The sequence below is a fragment of the Pygocentrus nattereri genome, chromosome 7, assembly GCF_015220715.1.
Source record: "Pygocentrus nattereri isolate fPygNat1 chromosome 7, fPygNat1.pri, whole genome shotgun sequence".
In the NCBI taxonomy this organism is placed as follows: Eukaryota; Metazoa; Chordata; class Actinopteri; order Characiformes; family Serrasalmidae; genus Pygocentrus; species Pygocentrus nattereri.
In genome coordinates this window covers 20,283,447-20,298,922 of record NC_051217.1, presented here as the reverse complement: position 1 = coordinate 20,298,922, position 15,476 = coordinate 20,283,447, and the positions used below count along the sequence as shown (strand labels likewise).

Genomic DNA, 15,476 nt, shown 5'->3' with positions numbered 1-15,476 from the left:
TAAAACCGTATAAAAGCCTTAACATAGTTGATGGCAGAAATTTGCTTAGATTTGAATAGCCACCTAAAAATGGTGCAGAATCTTGAATATTTCTTCTTCATTTTACTTGCAATAACATTTTTTTTCTAAAACTTCGCTTATTTCTTGGTTTAAATGAAAAAATCTAAAATTTTTTCCTGACTTTTGGACCCTATGGTATATACTGCACACTAGGTATGCAGGACTGGAAAACATATATATGTTACTTGCTCTTGTGATATTGGCCTTTGCAATACAGAAGAGTGCAATATGTAACTAGGCCTTTTAACCAATCACAATCACAATAAACCTCTGCAAGGCACATAGAAATCACAGTATGTAACAATGTAATTACAATCGTGGTATTTTGTTCATATTGTGCTGTGTGTATGTGTTTGTGCCTCACCTCCTGTTTGGCTTCAGCAATAGCCTTCTCCAGCATATAAGGAAAGTCCTGCACCTGTCTCTTCAGACAGTTATAGTCACAGGTGAGTGTCCTCAAAGCAGGCTGCAAGGTCAACAAGTTCATTCGCACACCTGCATGAAGAAAAAGGATTAGAGTCACAGGGTTTATTTGATATATATATAGACTGAACCACAAACTCATGTTAATATTCATTTACCTTAGTGGTTGTGAACCTTGGTCCTGGAGGCCCACTGCTCTACATTTTTGTGTTTTTGAATAAGTTCATTAAACGACCCCTTACTGATTGTGCAGGTACTATTTGGGTGATGGATCATTCTCAGCACTGCAGTGACACTGATGTGGTGGTGTGTGTTGTGCTGGTATGAGCGTATCAGACACAGCAGTGCTGCTGGAGTTTTTAAACACTGTGTCCACTCACTGTCCATGCTAGACACTCCTGATTTGTCAGTCCACCTTGTAAAGTAAAGTCAGAGATGATCGCTCATCTGCTGCTGCACAGTTTGTGTCGGTCATCCTCTAGTCCTTCATCAGTGGTCACAGGACGCTGTCGGCTAGATATTTTTGGTTGGTGGACTATTCTCAGTCCAGCAGTGACACTGAGGTGTTTAAAAACTCCAGCAGTGTAGGACAATGAATGCAGAAACAAGCATAATGGTCATAATGTTATGCCTGATCAGTGTGTATAATAATTCTTTTTAAGTTTGTAACTCATTACATGTCACAGAGACTGCAGAAGAGAACGTGGGGACACACCACCCTCAGTTAAGCAAAATTTATTTAGAAAAAATATATTTCAAGGTTTAGCTTGTTCAGGTATAAAAACTAGGGTCTGACTCATAACAATTTTGTGGCTGGTACTAATTTTAAGGGGCTAAAAATTTTAATAAACCTTAAAATTAGCAAATAAAAGTAAGTGGATATACAACTAAAGCACAATTATAAATTATTAAATTATTTGAACTGTCTCTTGTGGTAGCTACATGCATTAAATTTGTCTTCAGTAAAGTTCTGTTTTCATGATATAAGATTATAAAACCATAACAAAACCAAAACAAAACAAACCAAAACAAAGTCACACAGATACATGTGCACACACACGCACCTGCGAGGTTCTCGTGCACAGCCTTCATTTCACTCTCGGCTCTGATGAAGGCTTCCTCTATCACTCTGTTCTTCTCCTCCTCCAGACTCTGCAGCTCTGCCTCCAGCTGGCCTTGAGCTCGCTCCATCTCACCCTCATACACCAGGATCTAACACACATACAAACACAAGTTAGCTCATTCACAGCTTTCACAGAGCAGGATTTCTCAGCTAGCCAGATAACTTGTGCCCAAAGTTGAGGCTGTCCAACTAGAGGAGAGCCCAGGGATGATCTGCTCACTTTCATCAGGCTTTACTGAGAAATCCTGGGACCTGTCTCAAGAAGCAAGCTCAGCTTAGAGTTTCATCTACACAAAACCTAACAAATGGAACCGCGATTAACTCGTTTCACGATGGTGGTTAAATTTCTCTGTTAAACCAGGGTTAGATAATCAAGCTGTTTTCACCCCTCATGCTTTAAACCAAAACACCCCCCCTACCCCACACTGGAGTTGTATTGTAAGTTGTGGAGTAATTGTATTTTAATTATAATTTTAAAAAAAAATTCCATGTGAATGACACCACAGACATGATAAAGAAAAAAAATTAACATAGGAGGTCCATCTGATTGGTCACAGACTCACCCTCATTGGTCAAAGAGCTATTTATAATTCGAAACCCAAAGCACAGCCTGCCCTAGAGCATGGCAGACATACAGCCTGGTAGAAAATTATCCACCATCATAAGACAGGAAATCCAGGGTAAAATTTACCTTAAGCTTAAATTTTAGCTGGCTAAGCAAGAAACCCTTCATGAGACAGAGCCCTGGTCAATGGAATAAACTCTGGACCGCCAACGAAACCACTTTATTTTATCAGTGAATTCCTTTTTCCATGTTCACAATGACACAAACACACAGCCACTCAGGGATAAAAGCATCAGTCATATCTTTCGGAGACAAAATACATACTACTAATACTAATCTAAATCACCAACATGGAAACAAACTGCAATGTCACAAATGAGCATCTGCAAATCTAAAGGAAAAACAAAAATAAAATACCATTGCATTACATATTCAAATAAATGCGCTCAAAACATGATCTTTAAAACTATAGAAAGAAACTTCTTTGATTGTAAGAGTCAACGATCACGTTAATCCAAAAAAAGGCTCTATATCTGGGTGTGTCGGTAACTGGGACTCTGCTGGGGTACACTTGAGGGTTTAGGGGAGATTATGCTTCTCATTTGCGTCCTCTAACAGCACTGGGGATACAATACTCTACAAATACTGGGGTTTCAAGGGTCAAAAATGCACATCACTCAGAAAGATCAGCAGCAGGGTCCAAAATTAAAAACACACTAAGCTCCCTAGTGCATGTAGATGTTTCATTTGGAAAGTGCAGCAAGCTTGGAGGAAAGGTTCAGATTTTAACTTTTTTCTTGCATTTTTAATTGCTGCTGCTGTTTTCTACTGAGCCAATTACAGGGTTAGAAACTGGCACAAATCTGAACGTTTAATATAGCCCGCCAACTACAGCAGATAAAACATGTTCTTCTGTAAAGGTAAGTCAAAGATGAGGGATTAGATACTTTGGCCAACTCTAGCAAATTAATGTTTATTTGATGTTTCTTAGTAACACATTTTAGAGGGCAGCAGTGAGTAACGTTCGTTTATTCTATGAGAACGCCTTCAGAGGGCAGCAGTGAGTAACGTTCGTTTATTCTATGAAAACGCCTTCAGAGGGCAGCAGTGAGTAACATTCATTTATTCTATGAGAACGCCTTCAGAGGGCAGCAGTGAGTAGTGAATGTTTATTTGGCAACTAGGAAGTAACATAGCTAATTTGGTCACTTTAGGGATTTAAAAAAAAAAAAAAAAAAAAAAAAAAAAAAAAAAAAAAAAAAAAAAACACCCCAAGAATGTTAATCGTTAACTGCAGTTATTTATATGGCAATTAACAGTCAGAATTTTTTTCTGTGAGTGCACAAAAGTTAATTTCGGACCCTGATCATGGGTAAAAAGTTGATCATTTTTGATGATTTTCAAAAATTCAGCTAATCACTATCTGGTTCAAAAGAACTATTCATGTGCTGGAACATGACTCTGATCACATTTTTGACCTTTGACCCCAGCCAGGTGCAGAGCAATCTGGCCAACCTTGGAGAGCCTGCGGGTAACCTCCATGTTGGCTTTGCCTACAGCCTTGGAGAGCAGGCCGCAGAGCCGAGCCTGGTCCAAACTCAGCTGGAATGCAAGTAGAGAGAAAAAGAGAGAGGATAGTTAACCTACACCCCACTCACTATACAGGGCAGGGCACCTACCGGGACAACCACTTGCGTACCCCCCACTAAATACTGGCTCGAGTACACAAAACCTGACTCGGGTAATCTAGGAAGCAAATGGGGAGAAGAGCTCTCACACAGTAGTGAGAACAGGTAGAACCACATTGCATAAAGGAGTAAAGAACACGGACACATGTCCAACTTAGTCCGAACACTGAAGAACCACAGACGTTTTAAAAAAAACAATAAAATATGGTGTTTCAACCAGAGTTATTACAGTTTTTAAATTTTTGTAAGTTCTTATTTCCTTTTTTACTCTGTTAGTCTTTATTTAGTTTCATTTTTAGTTTGTAGTATTATGAAGAAAACTGTGATTGTAGGTATTTGATGAGAGTAGAAATAGAAACAGACTGAGCTCGGCTCATCTCTTGCTTTCTTTAAAGACGGCCAATCACAGAAGACTTCTAAACTCTCATTCAATTCAATTTTACTGTTGTTTTGAAGTGGACACCGATTTGATTTGCTTTTAGAAAACTTTGTTTTTATTACAGTTGACTAGCACTGTTAGTTTTTAATAACAGTAATGGGTATATGGGTAATATTATAGTAAGAGTTAACTATAATAACCCTGGTCTCTACATACTTGAGAGAATTTAAAACAAAATGATTAGTGTTTGGGTGCACTCACTAATTTTAAAGTTTAAGTATTTATAAGAGTTAATAACCAGACACTTAATTGCAGTAGACAACATGCAATGAGGAAAAAAGGAAAACGTTTCAGTATTCAAAAAACTAATGAAAATGAGTTATTTTCGGTGTTGGATGACTTACGGAGGCTGCCACTTCAGACGAACCAATGAGCTAACTAGACCTGTCACAATTATTGCTTAATCACCTGATCACAATCAGAAAGTGAAAAGGGTGCAGTTTTACCCAGTGGGTTGTGGCACATGCATGTAAAAGAAAGCAGAAAACATTCTAACTTCTAAATGGTGCTATAACACCTTAAAATGTCAGTGGTGAATCATGTTTATTTGAAGTTTGTTAATAACCTTTAGAGAGCAGTAGTTAATGTTTCAGCTCAAGCTGTCTATAATCAATATGAAGTAATTACAGCTAGTTAATTATGATCGCTAATCAGCCAATTCAGCCATTTTAGACTAGGACTTTAATAGTATAATACCTTACACCCCTAGAAGGTGATTAGGGTCGTCTTCAAAATGAGATATGTTTCTGTCTCAGTGGACGATGTGCTAACATATTTGTTTGTCAGACAACTCTTTATTATTTATGGACCTAGCAAACATCAGCTAGTGTACTTAGCATAGTTAACTACCTTGGACTACCCAATCAATGTGTACTCGGCAACACGCTCATGTTTTGCAGTAGCACACTTGTGTTTCATAGTAGCGAAGTGTAATATAACATACATCCTTACTTGCAAATGTGAACAAACCTCTTATTTTATAGTGCAGTTAAAGTCATTGTTCCAGTGAACTGTTACTTTATATATAAATCAAGTAATGCAGCGCAACGAATTCCCAACTGGTGATTTCAAGATTTGAACACTGGCACCTGGAACAGTTAACAGAGTATTTGAGTACACATCCCTGGTACAGGTAATCTCGCAACACAAAGTCATAAATTAGCACACTTGACAAAAGCCACATACAGATACAAAACAATACAAATGAACAACAAAAAAAATGACAAAAAACAAACACTGTAAAAAAAACAGCATTTTGAGAAATTCAAAGTTGAAGCAAAACTCAAACCATAAAGAGCAGATGAGTACCTGCTGGCGTAAGTGGCTGCTGGTCCTTTGGCTTTCATGCAGCTGCTGCTCCAACTCTCGGAGGAGCTCCCTCTGGACCCCCAGCTGCTCCTGGAGAACCTGGTTACGAGCCTGAGCATCCACCAGAGCCTGCTTACACTGAGCGGACTCCACCTCTACTGTCTTAGTTACATACTGCAGAGAGAAAGAAAAAAGTAAGAAAAGTAACCAAGGATGTATGTATGTATGTAGGTAGGTCGGTCAGTAAGTCCATCCAATAGATTATGTACACATAATAAATTGCCACCAGTCTGCTTCTAACAAATGCATGTACATTTTTCCTTGTATCGCTCCGAGACAGAAAAATTCTGACTTAATTTCTCAAAAAAAAAAAAAAAAAAAAAAAAAAAAAAAAAAATTGCTTCTTTAGTGACTTTACATGCATAAAACAGAACTCTGAGTCTAAGATCGTACCCAGGTTTGGTACTTCAGGTTTGGTACATGAAGCCAAAAAGCCAAGCTCCTCATAAAGCAGCTTGTTCGGAGTTTTAGCACCAAGGATCAGTACTTCAGTTTTTTTTTTTATGATTTAGTTGTAGAAATTTTAGGGACTTCCACTGAGAAATATCTGACACACAGCTAGTAAGCCTATCAACAGAGTCTTGATTGATTATGAGAAGAAATGGAAATGTATAGTTGCGTGTCATCAGCATAGCTATGAAAATTTATATTGTGTTTCCTAATGACATTATCTAGAGGTAAAAGAGAAAAGCAAAGGCCCTTAAACTGAACCTTGTTGAACTTCAAAAGAAATGCTACCTTTTTCTGGTGAATGAGTCTATTAACTAAAGATTTAAACAAATCTAAAACTGGAGGTACAAAGAAACATAATGAAACAAATGCTACACTGCTCACCTTGACCTGTGGAGGTGCTGCAGCCTGGCGGCTGAGGGCTTCTTCTGCATCTCTGAGCTGAGCGGTGAGCCGCTCATCACTCTCAGCCCTGCATTGTAAGGCCTCTTCTAACTGCTGCTGGATCTCGTGCCTGCGCCGTGAGGCCTCCTCCAGCTGCTCCTGCAGCTGCGCCACCAGGACCGTCCGTTCCTGCACCTGCTGCTCCAGCATAGCCAGCCGCTGCTCATGCTCATGGCACTGCTCCTCACGGCGAGAGAGCTCTGTCCGAAAGACCTCCGCATCCTAACGTTACATACAGAAATGATAAATAAGATAGAGAAAGGCTCAGCAGAATGAGAATGAACAACAGGGAAGAATTAATTCACATCCCACACACTATTGAAAGTTTTAATGACTTTGCACCTTGCACTGTCTATGTTTAAATCAGTGTATCAGAGATCGCACCATAAGATGCGTCACATGTGAATTCTATATGGTTATCCTGTACTATACTACGGTAAGTTCTGACTGTACAATTTAATTGGTTGTTTTAATCATTACAGCCCAACCTGAATAAGTTGTTAAAAAATCTCGCTGAACTCTTGCGAACTCGCGCAAACTCCCGTTCTCCCATTACTAGGAGATGCAAATAAAACAAACGTGGAGCTGCTGCTGCTGTTCTCTGCCTTTCATGCTGACACAGTAAAGAAGCAACAGGTAAACGTGTTTATGTGACACTCATGGATTTAAAAATGTGATCAGTGTGGTATTTTTAGAGTTTTAAATGTACAAACTCGATCGTGCTAGGGCCTTAAACTCTGCTCATTAAAAAGCTTTGCTCCACACGTGAGAGACTTTTCACCATTTTTCTGTATTTACCTTATGTATTTTCTTCTTTCTTGTGCTCAGTTTTCATTGGCTTTTATAGGAATTGTGTAAAAAAAAAAAAAAAAAAAAATCAAAAGTTCGACAAACTCCACCTGGTCTGAAATGCGATCGGGAGGCCAAAAATCAGTCTGCGTCCCTTACAAGACTCTCTCTCGAACAGACTAGAGCAGACCAGCTCAGCCAGACTGAAAACCTAGGCTAAAATTGGGGTAAATATCATGTAGTGTAACCCCGGCTTAATACTCCCCAGATGCATCGTCTATTGTTGACTTCAAGTCCCCGCCATACTGCGACCAAAAAAGTCACTAATAAACCAATAATAGACCAATAAAGTCATAGGATGTTGATACTGGCTGATATTATCAATTGATAATAAAGAATTATGCAGACAACCTGGCCGTGTGTAATGTGAAAGTGTTTTTAATGCCAAAGCTAATCAATGTCTTTAACTGACAGTATAAATATACCTTACCGTTTTGTACTGACATCATGCAGTGTTAGTAGTGGCATTATGGGAGAATCAAAATTCTGTATCGGAACCGATATTAACTTTCTCTCTTTCTCACACAGAACCAGCTCCAGGACCCCAAGCAGTCTGGCTTCAAACCAGCGCAATCAACAGAAACTGCTCTCATAGCAGTGACCGAGAAGCTCCAATCAGCAAGATCAGCCATACGGTCATCTGTACTGATCCTTCTTGATCTCTCAGCAGCTTTTGACACAGTCAACCATACGATCCTTCTGGACATCCTCACCAACCTTGGAATCACTGGCTATGCGTGGTTCAAGACCTATCTGCAGGATCGCTTTTATCATCTGTTATGCCCCAGCAATAAGTCGTTTGATTTTTGTAACTAAGTTGTTTCGTTATTATGACGATAAAGCAGAGATGCATTCTGGGTAGTAAGAAGTAGCGTTTGTTATGCACATGTCATTGTCAGTTGTGTGCTCATCCTGCCTGCGGTCAATAGCTCAAACTTTCTCTCCCTCTTTGCTAAGGCATTGTCTGCGAGTACAACCTATATATTACTTGTATGCAGACTAGTTATACGCTGTGTTCGCTAGCATCTTTATGCATAACTAGTTACATAGTTAAGCTAGTTATGCTATGCTGCTTATCTATATGCTATGTTGACGTGTATGCTAATTGAAACGTCTCGTTTTAATTGTTACAGTTTCACAAGATTCTCACTAAACCTCATGGAAAGAATTATCCGTGTCCTGGAGTTTTTTGAGAGTGTTTAAACTGATTGGAATCCAGCCCATGAAATCATCGTAACATGGAGAGGGTTCACATCCTCTCCATGCAGGCTCTCCATTGGTGTCCCACCAGGCTCGGTGCTGGGTCCTCTTCTCTTTTACACTAGCTCTCTTGGTGATGTAATATCTTCTCATGGTTTCTCTTATCACTGTTCTGCTGATGACACTCAACTAATGTTTTCTTTCTCACCCTCTGACACAGGTTTCCAGTCGCATCTCGGCATGTCTGTCTGACATCTCTCCATGGATGGCAGCTCACCATCTGAAGCTCAATCCCAGGAAGACTGAGCTGATATTCATCCCTGCAACTACAGGTCCTCATCATGATCTTGCCATCTCATTCAAGAACTCTCCGATTGTTCTGTCTCTAGAGGCAAGAATTATTGGTGTGATTCCAGATGGCCAGTTATCGCTCTCGACTCACATCGCAAACTCGGTCATGCAGATATCTCCTGTACAACATCCGCAGGATCCGACCCTTCCCCACCCGAGAGGCCACCCAGGTACTAGTGCAGTTTGTCATCTCAAGGCTTGACTATTGCAACTCGCTCTTGGCTGGTCTTCCCACGCAGGCCATCAAGCCTCTGCGACTCATCCAGCTGTGGCAACACGGCTTGTCTTCAATCTGCCCAAGTTCAGCCACGTCACCCGACTGCTGTGCTCCCTTCACTGGCTTCTTGTAGCTGCCCGCATCAGATTCAAAACCCTAATGCTTGCCTACAAAGCCAAAAATGGACCAGCCCCTACCTACTTGATGGCAATGGTGAAATCTCGAACTGTACCACGAACCCTTTGAGCTTCGAGTACAGCTTGGCTTGACTCACCATCCTTCAAGGTGCTTGGAAGACAAGCATCGAGAATGTTCTCCGTATTGGCACCCAGGTGGCGGAATGAACTCCCACTGGTTGTCCTTACAGCAGAGTCTCTTGCTGTCTTCAAACGCAGACTGAGGACACATCTCTTTACACAGCACTTAAATGAACACTGAATTAAGTATTGATTGCAATATATTGTGCTGCACTATTTAATTATATAAGGTATATTTTATTGTATTGCACCGTGTATTGTAGTTTACTGTATTGTATTGCACTGTATTGTATTGCACAGATTTCTGTGTTCAACTCTGCTCCTTTTCTCTCAATATCAACAGTGACTTTTTGTTTCTAGCAGTACCTGAGCTCAGGACTGTCTTTCTCTCTAACCTATTGGTAACTAGCAAAGATAATTTCTCTAGATAGACAAAGCGCTTCTTATAAGCCACTCTGGATAACAGCATCTGCTAAATGCTCTAAATGTAAATGTGAATGGAACCGGCCTCCTACTGTCCCCCCACATGCATACAATTCAGAAACACTCAACTTGAATGACAAATGTCTTTGCAAACAGGAACTGTTTTTCATTTATTCTTAATTTATTTACCATAAACATTTTTTAACCAGTAGCACAGGCTGAACAACTGTTTTTGTTGGTTAATGATTAATCGGGCAAACTATTACGTGGTTAGTCCGTGACAATCTCTGAGGTCAACGTGGGCCTACGTTTTAACAATGAAGGCAGCAATAAGTGGCCGAGTGTTTGTGCACTCTCTCTGTAACCACTCCTGGCTGTGCTGTGTATGTATACTGTACCTGGCTGTGAGGGCAGGCAGAGCTGGAGCAGGTGGCTGGTGGCTTGTGGGCATAGCTGGCTCTCAGCTCCTGTTTGAGCCGCTGGTTCTCACTCTCTAGCACCTCCAGCTGCTTTTCCAGGTCTGTCGCCCCCTATGTATAAATACAAACACAAATGTTTCATACAAAGTCAGGACTGTGGGTTCATATACACAGTGTGTAAAATGTCTGAATGCTGTGACAAATCAAATGACACATTTTAATGACAGATAAGTAAAATAGTAATATAATTTAAAGGTTCAAAAAACAGTTTTGTTCTGCAACGTCTAACGCACCATATATACAACATTTGGGGGGGGGGCATTTTATATATATACACACAACTTACACAGACACCACACATTTTTGTTTTATTCATCCCTCCCCCCCAACAAATAAACTAAACCTATTCATTAAAATGTGCAAGCATGCTCAATATAGAGGATGTGTTAACTTACTTTCACTTAGAAAAATCAACAAATTATTGTCAGGGCACCATAAACTACAGCTTTTGTTTCAAATATTTAACTTTTATGATGCGAAAATGCTCTAAATAAACTTAAAATGTAAACATTCATATTTTGTGCATTATCTCTATTTTGTGCACACTCTAATTATAAACCTAAACATATTAGTCATTCAAAAAACAAAAAAACAAAGACACAAACCTACAGATTTGTATAAATTACACTTTACAAACCCAGAACCACTGTGTTGCATTGTTTTCCTCTGGTTCTCTAAAGTCAGATACACCATAAAACAGATCTGGGCCATGTGGAGGAACTTTATCCTGGTGAAGGACTGCATTCCTCACGTATCAAAACTGGGTCACTTTCCAAGGCGTTCTATCCTGTCCTCAAACTAAACCAGGTCAGCAGGAGCAGCAGCAGAGAACATTCCAGTTCCAGGCTGCCAGTTTGTAGATAGTATACTCAGAATGAGAGGAATATTCCTTTTAATAGTAAAACATTTTTACAATCCTGTAACTTTCTGTCTAGCTGGGACTGTTGCTCCATGGCTTTCTCACCAGCTCAGAGCGCAGTCTCTCCACCTCCTGCGTCTGGTCCAACAATTTCTTCTCCAGCTCCTCAATCTGAGAAAAACAAGAACACTCATTAATCACTCATCCAACAGCCCCTTTAGAATTCAACTTTATTTAACCTATTCAACTTTGTCACCACTGTCAGTACAAAAGCACAGGACATGAACGTGCAGGAAAATATCAAAATGAAAAGAAAAACTGTTCAGTCAGTACAGTAACAGTGCTCTCTTACACTGTCTAATATTATTGATCAATAGAAAACAGGGATCATTTTAAATTGAATAAATTTATGGCTGTGATTTGGTAGGAGCAGATATTAGCAATGACACATCAACTCAATTGTTCTATCAATTTGCAAAGTAAAAAAAAAAGAAAAAAAAAAAAAAAAAAAAAAAAAAAAACACAAATGCCATTTCAAATATAATTAACTAATTATTAGAAATTTATCTGGCCAAAAAAGTTTGCTGAAACTTAGCAATATACAATTTGGTTGTAAATAGGTTGACACATCCTCTAAATAACACACGATTCTGCGCATTTAACCCCATAATTACCATTTATGTGAGTAATTAAACGTATCGAAACTAAAAATAAAATGTGGCCTGTGTAAAAAAAAAAAAAAAAAAAAAAAGAATTATAAAATGTGCCACACACTTTTTTATTTTTATTTTTTATGTCTTAATTATTTACATTCGTTCCGTGTTGAGAATGTGTTAATTTAAGGTCACTTAAGAAATCAAAGTCTAAGACAGGTCTGATCAGCAAATTCTACATTTTTAAGCCGTTAATGTTTCTATCTTACTTTCCCCCCTATTCAAACTTTCCTTACAGAGAATATATGTATGTATGTAGCTTTAAGGATTTAGCACGGCAGAGAAACAAAACATTTGGTTCTGTGCAGCTGCAGATACAGTAGAATGAATAAAATGCAGGTGCCACCTAAACATTCTGCTACTCCAAAATACAATAAATACTTCAAACATCAGCCTCATCTTAGCATCTGTCTGGTAACACTGATAATCTGTTAAGAAAATTCAGCTGATATCAATATGATTATGATTTCATTGTGCATCCCTGCATAAACATCTTAAAGCACTGTGTGTGTGAAAGAGTAGAGGTAGTAGTGCTATGACTATCTCTGCATAGCAGTTATGATGATCATTTATAAACATTACAAGTGAATTCTGTAAACACTGTGCGTGTTTACCTGTGTGTGCAGCCCTGTGATGAGAGCAAGCTGTTGGGCCTCCTCTTCAAGCAGAGGGTGCTGTGGATGAACTTTCCTCTCCCAAGCGGGCTCAGGATGATCCTGTAGAATCTCTGATCCTGCACTTGATCGCCTTAGACCTGTAACATGAACATGTCCACCTCTGTCAAAATGTCAGTGCTCAAGCTCCCGAGTGGTGCAACCATCTAAGCATTGACCCCATCATCAGGAGATCGCGAGTTCGATCCCTGGTGATGCTACAGCTGTACGTAGCTGGGAGTCCAAGAGAGCACAATTGGCCTGGTTGGTAGGATGAGTGCCCCCCCTCTTCTCCCCCCATCACTCAACGTGATGCTAGTCAGCACAGATGTCTGTTAGCTGACGTAACAGATCTGGCGGTTGGCGTTTTCCTCCAAGTGCGTTTGGCTGTCCTGTCATGTTGCGTGAGCGGCAGTTTGAAAAAAAGTGGTGGCTGGTTTCACAGGTGTCTGAGGAAGCCTGTGCTAGCCCCACCCTCCTAGCGTTGGTGGTATCGTGAGATTGGGGGAGTCCTAATTAGCGGGTGGGATTGAAAACAACTAAATTGGGGCTAAAATTGGGGAAAAAAAATTTGGATAAAATAAAAAATAAAGCTCTCAGTGAGGTCATTTTAAATTGTTTACCTCCTGAGAATTTTAATTGCTCTGTACTCAGTACAGGGGTACATTGTAGCAACAAAACAGGGTGGGTGTTTTTTTTTTTTTGTTGTTGTTGTTTTTTTTTCCGTCTTAGATTTCATATATGATCTAGGGAGTCAATGGTGTTGTAAGACTGTAAGACAGTCTTAACTGTTATGGATGGATGGATGGATGGACAGTTAAACAGGTTGTAGCTCAGACAAATGTCTTATGAAGAGGCCTCATACCCTTTGCACTAACCAAAATTTGCGACTAGGTGCAACTAAGCCAGACCTTAGCAGCTGACCTGAAAACATACTGTCGCTGTCCAAAGAAAAACAAGTATCTGCAAAATGGCAACGTTACAGCAGAGGGCAAAAACCTTCCTTACTATAAATGTAAGTTAATGTAAAGAGATTTTAATCCACAAATTTGGGAGCATTTCTGTTGGTCAATTCATCATATAATTTTCTCACAGTGTAAAGGGCAGCTACTGAAGTAAATTACTTCAGAAATGCATGTTTTTCGTTTTTCGATGATATAAAAATCAGTTTGAGTTGAGTAATAGTTGCTAAATAGTCTGCAAGCAGTCGGCTACTAAGCAAAGCTGCTGATTGCCAAATGTGTACCCTACTACTGGTTGCATCAAAATAAAAATCCATATGAAAAATAACAGATGCCATGATAATCTTACACTTAAAATAAAAAAATAAAAGTCTTGCCTTACATTTATGTGAGATGTCATTTCTGTATTGTGTACCTTTTAGCATAAAAATAAAGAATATCATATGTCGTTCAATATTAACCTCTGAATTCAATATGCACAGGTATTGAACAACACATTCAACAGACCAGAATAAAGTACTCAGATTAATACTCATTATATTGCAGAAATGTATGTCCAACAAAAATAAAATGAGCAAGCTCACAATGAGGGCAGACCATCTCTCCTCTGCACCTCAAGAGCTGGGAGGAAAAGCACACTCTTCAAAAGTGTATATTACCTCAGGGCATATTAGCTTGTTGCTAGTGCATTATTATAAAATATTTTGCTTTAATAATGCCAAATGCTCCAAAACACTGACAATGGAAACTAATAAATATAACATAGGGCATACATTTTCAGGCACTTCTTATTTTTGCTGTACAGAAAATTCTATTAAATTGAGACACCACTGTATCGTATTGGACTAAACTATCAATTTTTATCATTACACCCCTGATATTGTTCTGTCTGGGTCTCCACACTGACTTGTTTATGGCAGTATCTTGCTGCAAGAGTATTTTTAACTCAAACCTATTTGTATTATTAGATTCATTCTCTTAATGGACAACAAAGCATATTTGTAAGTATCTCTGGATAAAAGTTTCTGCTATGGCACCAATGTGATGTATTCCGGTCTTTAAAAAGAAATAAATAAATGTATACGTTTATGACTAAATAACTAATTAAATTTATACCCAAAAAGTTAAGACTTACGATCGTGCATCAAGTTCTGTTAGTGGGACCTTGTGGATCATGAACTAAATCCTGCATCAATTCTCTTTTTCTATTTACCCCTTACTTACCTGTGATGAAATCAGCTTGGTTGAGCTGGTTCTCCTGCAGGCTGGGCAGTTCTACAGGCTCCTGGTTGGTGTACTGATGCTCAAGGCTGAGTTCTGGTTGGTCTTGTCTGGCTGCGTGGTCTTGGTACACCTCCTGCGTTTGGAGCTGCTGTAGAAGCAATCTTTTGGCGGCGTCTTCGCTACACAAACGAGCTTGGAACACTTTCTCTTGTAGTGCCTGTGAAAACATCAAGACACACATTACATTGCGTACACCTATATACATAGTTTTGTAGGAACAGAACTAAAAGCTACAAAAGCAAAATACAACTAGAAAAAGATTTTATGATTCTATATTCTAACACACGAAATACCAGTTTTGCGTGAATCCATGAAAAATAAAGAGAAGCTTGCAGCTACCTCTCTAGCACCCGTTCTGGCTAACAAAAAGCCACACATACTACCAAAAGTGCACCCCATTCATGCATGTACTCCTGCCAGTTTCCCTACTAGCAGAGAACAGCACTCTGGAAAATGGAGAATGTTCCTTTTTTACATTTGGCAACACAGTACAAAAGACAAAGGAGCTCACAGCTAAACACAAAGATGGTGAATGAAAGGGGGAATTACGTAGGCAGATGTCCAGGAACAAGACCAAGTGACCTTCTGTACAGGTGAAATGGTGCGGACATGGCCAAGAAAAACAGAGATAGTACGAGGAATGTGAGGAAGATGATGGAAGAAGACAGA

The 15,476-nt window shown here is 39.4% G+C and overlaps 1 protein-coding gene across 7 annotated transcripts in view; it reads right to left on the bottom strand.

Moving 5' to 3' along the window:
• kifc3 (kinesin family member C3) overlaps positions 1 to 15,476 on the bottom strand; it is a 69,468-nt gene that overhangs the window by 12,585 nt on the left and 41,407 nt on the right. For 6 of the 7 annotated variants that reach the window (XM_037539881.1, XM_017708009.2, XM_037539876.1 and 3 more), the window contains 9 exons: positions 15,357 to 15,392; positions 14,748 to 14,964; positions 12,523 to 12,662; positions 11,301 to 11,366; positions 10,256 to 10,387; positions 6,501 to 6,782; positions 5,607 to 5,780; positions 1,548 to 1,695; positions 425 to 555 (listed from right to left, as the gene is read on the bottom strand). In XM_037539881.1, the coding sequence (XP_037395778.1) occupies positions 425 to 555; positions 1,548 to 1,695; positions 5,607 to 5,780; positions 6,501 to 6,782; positions 10,256 to 10,387; positions 11,301 to 11,366; positions 12,523 to 12,662; positions 14,748 to 14,964; positions 15,357 to 15,392 (1,326 nt within the window). The remainder of the gene's footprint in view (positions 1 to 424; positions 556 to 1,547; positions 1,696 to 5,606; positions 5,781 to 6,500; positions 6,783 to 10,255; positions 10,388 to 11,300; positions 11,367 to 12,522; positions 12,663 to 14,747; positions 14,965 to 15,356; positions 15,393 to 15,476) is intronic. The other variant, XM_037539877.1, reaches the window with a different exon arrangement.